This window comes from Lissotriton vulgaris, chromosome 1_1 (genome assembly GCF_964263255.1).
Source record: "Lissotriton vulgaris chromosome 1_1, aLisVul1.2, whole genome shotgun sequence".
NCBI classification, from domain to species: Eukaryota; Metazoa; Chordata; class Amphibia; order Caudata; family Salamandridae; genus Lissotriton; species Lissotriton vulgaris.
The window spans coordinates 161,905,499-161,912,570 of record NC_141685.1 but is presented as its reverse complement, the minus strand read 5'-3'; the positions used below and the strand labels follow the sequence as shown (position 1 = coordinate 161,912,570).

Sequence of the window (7,072 nt, the reverse complement as noted above, 5' to 3'; positions counted from 1 at the left end):
ATGTCCTACAGCAAAACGTCAGCGTAGAGGGAGATTCTTTCATCCCACTCCTGATCAACTGGAATACCCCATATGAAAGGTCCTGGCGAACCTACGCACGTGTAAAGAGCATAGGAGACAAGGAACATCCCTGTCGGACAGCAAAGACTCAGGAGACTGTATTATTGATGCATGCGCTAGAGGGGCCACATACAAGAGCTTGACAGCAGTGCCACTGGTTCAGCAAAGTAATCCCCTTTTGCATGTGGTACTCCATTAAGGTGTCAGAGATATAAGCGCGTTCCCTGGTGTGGCATAAAGGTCGATTGATCAGGATGATCCACTGTTGCAAAAACTGTCTGCAGGCAGATCGCCAGGGCCTACGCAAGGACCTTAGTCTCAAAATTAAGCAGGTAGAGAGGTCTATAAGACCCACACTCAGTTGCTGGTTTGTCCTTTTTTAGGATGACCACCACCTCAGACATTCTTTTGTCCTCTGGAAGACACCCTTATTTTCAGGCAGTCTGAAACCTCCTCTGGAGGCACTCCCTGATTTTATCCATCATGCTTTTATATAATTCTAAGGGGAGCTCATTAGGCCCCGTCGCTTGCCCTGTTTGCAAGGTTCCTATTGTCTTATTTATTTAGTCTACTGTCGGGTCTTGCTCTAGTGCGTCTCGGTCCTCATTCGTTAGCATTGGCAGGGTCAGGTCTTTCAGGAAGTCTCTCCCAGTATTTCCGTCCCCTTGTTGTCAGTGTCCTCAAGGATCACTGGCTTGAATTCATCCTATAGCACGCAAGCTGATTCAACAGACCACCCGTTCTCCTTAAAATAGAAGTCTGCTCAATCTCTCATACGAGCTTTGAACGTCTTGTCTTTTAAATAACACGGATCAACCCTTGGGGGTAGCATGAAGTCCACAACCAGACCTTCGAGTTGCACCTACACCAGCGAATGGTCTGAGATTCCCCCGCTATGTGTGTAGCGGCTCTAAAATCATCTTTATGGACAGTCTGGGTGAAAAGATAGTGCAGGCATGTCAGACTACCATGAGCTACAGACAGGTGCGTCCGGTTCTGATACCGTCTTCCACTCTAGGGGCATTTAGGAGTATCATGAATATAGTATAGGTTCAGTTCTGTCCCTCCAGTCACCCCAATGCATATATGCTCTGTCGTAAGCGTCTTACCCTTTCACAGGATGAGTCAGTCTTGTCTGGGTCTCTTTCCTGTTTCCCGCACTTGAATGGCACGCCCGAACACTCGAGAGAGCAGTGACCCACCAGCAGGCTTTTGTGGAGTGCTTTTGTCCTGGATGTAGGACTGCATTCAGTAGGACACCCACTGTGTCTTTTCATTGCAGGTGCCTGAAGATCAGCAGTCCCAAGGTAGCAGTCACACCTGGCCTGTCTGTAAGTGCATCCCCTCTGGAGGCCCGACCATCAGCAATTGAGCCCACACTGTTGCCGGCTGGACCACAGGCGTAAGCTCAGACAGGGTGTTCGACACTGGAGTAGTTGTAGTCCCTCATGGGCCTCTGACACAGAGTAGTCAGAAATTCAGCATCTATTCCTGTAGAGCAACACAGGCTCTACAAGAAGTCAATAGATTCAGACCTTGTTGTGTTAGGAATTTGGCAAGTGCAACCTTGAACGGGCCTGTTGGCAGCACACACTCTCCTACTGGGCCTCAACAATCATGGTGTCGTAGAGTTTTATTTTCTGCCTTGAACTGCTGGGAGAGTCAGTTGTGGGGGGCGGGTGGGGGGGTCCCTCAGACTAGCTGGTAATGCTGGATGGCTGTCATATATATATAACTACATATAACTGGGATGTGTCAGACCTTGCATCTTCCAGGACCGCCTTGCTGGATTGTCAAACTCCCTTCCCTTTCTTACCAGACAGGCAGGCTTCTAGGCAGACTTTTAGGCTCTTCAGGACAGGTACACAGCTACTCCATTAAGTAATTCAGTCTGCAGGTGATGTCCCTTCAACTTAGATAGACTGTCAGGCTGACACCATCCCTGGTGGCACAGCAGGCACCTGAGTACTTTGTAGAGCACTTTATTCGTTGGTAACAGAGGACTTTGAACTGGGGTATAAAAGAGGGATAGATGGTCCCACTTGTATACACAACTGGCAGACAGGAGATGCAGTTTACTCTGACGCACTTGCACATTGCATTTATGCTAAGCACTCCAACACCCTAAACACGCACTTGATGTTAGCGCAACGTCTGGGCACAGGCATAGAAATGGAGCATTACATGGGTGTGTCAGTAGGACGCCACTCCACTGACCACAATGCAAAGAACTCATCAGGCTATTGTTCCTTACATCAGGGTGCATTGCCACCACCGCTCTATCTGGTAAACCCATGACAGTCCTCTGCCTTAAATAAAGGCACACTTGGTGTGACCCTCCAGGTCCAAGACCGCTCATAGTCCCGTGTTAGAAGTTGCATAGTACTCGGCTGGCCGAAAAATCTCATGTAATTGTTTTGTGGTACATTTACCCCAGTAACGTCCAGTTACAAGTTAGACGCCATGGACTGGGGAGTTGCCACAAGGAACAGATTCTTCTGCCTGTCAAACCACATGCCATTCACTATTTCATAGTGTTTTTCTTCTTTTATTTACCACTTGTTTTAAGCAGGTGGTAGATATATGCATGTGGTTGGTTGGGGGAGATGGGTGAAGCAGGGGAGGGAAGAGGAAACCATTTTCTAACAGAGGGGAGAATTGTGTGTTTCTCCCAATTAGTAAAAAAACAGCACAAGTCTTGGCTGCTTCTGCTGCACCCAGAGTCTTGTGCGTCTTTTCAGTCTAATTTTTCTGTCTGGAAATAAATGGTGTCTTGTTTTTCTGCACCCGGTAAATCCAGGTGCAGAAAAGCCCAACAACTGATAATCAGGTGGAATAAAATGAACACATGAAAGTACGCCTTAATTTCATTGCCCTTGATTCATACTCTGGACCATAGTTGAGGGATAGGTCTAGGCATAGTCCTTGCAACACACTATAGATTTGCGTGCGGCAGAGGCCAGAACTCAAAAGTCAGGATATCAGATACAAGTAGGTGGTAACTCAGGGCAGGGGAAAACGCCTGTTGTCCATGGAGGGGAAATTCCCATCCCAGAAATCTACATTAAAAATTAATTAATAGTATTCTTTTTTAAATATCTGGTTGGTGCCAGTCCATATGACTTTAATTTCTGCCTTTGGGATTCTATGTTAGAAGTCCATAAGGTACATGTATCCTTTGTGAGCTTAATAAATTATACAAATCCTCACTCCTACATCCAAGTACTCTCAGGCTACCATTCTACAATCTGCTCTGTCTGAAGAACAGCTCAACATTTTCACAATTCTGCATTGATATGGTTTGTAAATTATTTTGGGGGAAATCTACATGTATTAACTATTTAATTTTAATATTATAGGTGATTGAAATTACGGACGAAGAAAGCAAGATTTATCACCAGGCAACTGAATGTCAGTGCCATAAGAAGGATTATTTTGAAAAACTGAAGCACATCCAACATTCTAAGTTTAATCAATTTCCAAAACCTAGGTCTAGCGAGGAAGTGGGAGCTGAGGAAAGTATTATAACTGTAAGTGAAGTCTATAATTTTGCATTTCATTTACCCAGAGCAAAGCCATATCTGTGCACACAGCTTCGGAAATAATGCCAGAAAGACCAATCACAGCATCCTCATCTGAAATATTATCAGAAAGACAAATTGCCTCAGCATGACTGAATAACGTTCATCTAAAGGATCATGTCATTCTAGAGAGGAAGCACACACTGCATAAAAGAAAGTTATAACAAAAGATTTCTTCTGCAGACCATCAAAGAAAAGACGCTGAAAGAAGACTCCGAAGCTGACACGTTAACAACCAGAAGATTGGAAAATCACCTTTGTTCAACAAACGTTTTTAACCAGTTACGCAAGTTTGAGACTATCTGCCTCTGGATATAACACCCCGACCCACTCTGCTCACTCTTGCGAAAACCTTAAAAATCCACCACTTTATTGTGTTCATGACCATCTCAGATTGTTTCCTTTTTATTGTGTACTGTTCTGTAATTCTATGTAAATCGCCTCAACATTATCTGTTGTGCAGGAGTGATATGTAAAACTGATTAAATTAGCACCGTTGCGCTATAGCTAATGTAAATAAATTCTTGTCTTCAGAATTACAAACCGTAACATTACACCAACAAAGAAAGGGTAAAAGGAGCTGATGTTCTGCGACTAATGATCCACAATAGTTCTGTGCATGTTTTAATGTCCTCAGTTACTGCCATTACGTCAGTGCAAAAAGGGACTTCTCAGTTTAATCATTAAATATCAGACTAACACCTTATCACTGCATTGCTAAGAACCTATACAAATAGATTTGAGAAAAACTTCAGTCACAAAATAAGTTGCTGCCGGAGAGGCTATAACCAAAAGACTATTATCTGCTACAAACATTTCGACAGGTGTTACAGGGCTGCATCCAGACATATTTTGCTCAATTCAAGTGTTAAGAAGATTACTCACAATTTCTTTTAGAGATAAGTGCTGAACATTATCTAAACAAGCCCAACTCTAAAATCGGGTTCACTCTCACTGTGGCATATAAGCAAGCGAAACTAAATGTAACTCTAGGAATACACCTTATAAAAAGACGGGCTGTGAGAACAAATTCAGTGTTCAAACCCGCCCCAATCAAAGCAAAATAACCCAAGTTGCGAAAAAAGTTACCTGTGCCAAAAAAGATTCAGCCATAAATCTCATCTCACTGAATTTGAGAGAATGGACACTGGGAAAAACCTCTCTCAGTGCTCTGATTGCCTAAAAAGTTTCAGCCGTAAATCTCATCTCACTGAGAATATGAGGATCCACACTGGGAAAAAACCTTATCAGTGCTCTGAATGCCAGAAAAGGTTTTGTCACAAACAACATCTTTCTCAACATGTAATAACCCACTCTATAGAAAAACCTTACCAGTGCTCTGAATGCCAGAAATGTTTCAGTGACAAAAACAGGCTCACTCGGCATAGAAGAACCCACACTGGGCATAAATCTTATCAGTGCTCTGAATGCCAGAAATGTTTCAGTGTAAAAAGAGATTTCACACGACATACAAAGATCCACACTGGGGAAAAACCTTTTCAGTGCTCTGAATGCCAGAAATGTTTCAGTGAAAAAGGAGAACTCACACGACATACAAAGATCCACACTGGGGAAAAACCTTATCAGTGCTCTGAATGCCAGAAATGTTTCAGTACCAAAAGACAACTTTCTCAACATACAATAACCCACACTGGGGAAAAACCTTATCCATGCTCTGAATGTCAGAAATGTTTCAGCCAAAACATCCATCTCATTCATCATATAAGAACCCACACTGGGGAAAAACCTCATCAGTGCTCTGAATGCCCAAAAGATTTCAGACTTAAATCACTTCTAACTGCACATATGCAATTCCACACTGGGGAAAAACCTTACCAGTGCTCTGAATGCCAGAAATGTTTCCGTGACAAAAGCAAACTCAGTAAACATACAAGGACCCACACTGGGGAAAAACCTTACCAGTGCTCTGAATGCCAGAAATGTTTCCGTGACAAATTCAATCTCACTGTGCATATAAGAACCCACACTGGGGAAAAACCTTATCAGTGCTCTGAATGCCACAAATGTTTCAGTGAAAAAATCAATCTCACTCAGCATATAGGAACCCACACTGGGGAAAAACCTTATCAGTGCTCTGAATGCAAGAAATGTTTCCGTCTAAAAAGCAGTCTCACTCTGCATATAAGAACCCACACTGGGGAAAAACCTTATGAGTGCTCTGAATGCCACAAATGTTTCAGTGACAAAAGCAGTCTCACTAAGCATATAAAAACCCACACTGGGGAAAAACCTTATCAGTGCTCTGAATGCCAGAAATGTTTCAGTGAAAGAAAGGCTCTCGCTAAGCATATTAGCATCCACAGAGAAAAACGTTATCAGTGCTCCGAATGCCAAAGGTGTTTCAGCCAAAAATATCAACTCAATTGTCATGTCAGAATCCATACTGGAGAAAAAAAATTATCAGTGCTCTAAATGTCAGAAAAGATTCAGAGGTAGAGATAGTTACAAGCGCCATAAGAGACACACCATCAAAATAATTCAGTGCTCCGAATACCAGAAAAGCAACAATTTTAAACGCAATCTCACTCTACATGAGCAGACGCACACAGGGAAAAAACATCACCAATGCTCTGAATGCCAGAAATTCCTGTTTGAGAGGCACAGCCTCACTAACCATAAGCGACTCCGTACTGATGAAAACCTTATGAGTGCTCTGAATGCCAGAAAATCTGCAGAGAAAAACGCTATCTCACCATGAGAAACTCCACACTGGATAAAATCCTTATACCATAAAAGCTTGAATCTTAAATGAGAATGTAAATGTGTGTATACTTGTAAAAGCGCACTGCCGCCCCATCTCTGGGCATCCTGGCGATGTATACCGCTGTGGAACCCTTCTTGGCTTTCCCTGTGAGATGCCCCCTCCTGATCACCCCCAAGGTGAAGCCAGGAATCCCAGCGCTGTTGGGGCCATTGTGGAGATTAAGCAAGCTATTGCCCAGAGTTGCAGAGTGGAACCCATGATTAGAGTAGGCACCGAGGCGAGAATTATCGAGTCTGCGGACATTGAGTCCAAGACCCTGCCGCGTCGTGAATTGAACCCTGGTCCCGGGCCTGACCTCTGCTTCAGGGTCTGCCGCTTCTAACCAGTGAGCCACACTTCTAAAGACAGTGTTATGCTTCATGAGAGATCCCACTCTGGGGAAAAACCTTATGAGTGCTCGAAATGCAAGCAACATTTTGGTTACAAATTACTTCTCACTTGACATGAGCGAACTCACACAGGGAAAAAAAGCCTTATGTGTGATCTGAATGCCAGATTAGGTTTAGTCTTGAATACAATGTAATTTCACATGAGAGAATTCACACTGGACTAAAGCCTTATACAGGAGGGGAAAGCCACAAACGTTATACTCAGAAAGGAGATCTCACTAAACATGAGCAATGCATCCAAATGAGGTGAAAAGTAA

The 7,072-nt window shown here is 43.4% G+C and overlaps 1 protein-coding gene across 1 annotated transcript; it reads left to right on the top strand.

Moving 5' to 3' along the window:
- Positions 1 to 4,781: 4,781 nt before the first annotated feature.
- Positions 4,782 to 6,074, top strand: LOC147737976 (uncharacterized). Its single transcript, XM_086925006.1, has one exon. It carries the CDS (start codon positions 4,782 to 4,784, stop codon positions 6,072 to 6,074), a length of 1,293 nt encoding a protein of 430 aa, XP_086781132.1.
- Positions 6,075 to 7,072: the final 998 nt, after the last annotated feature.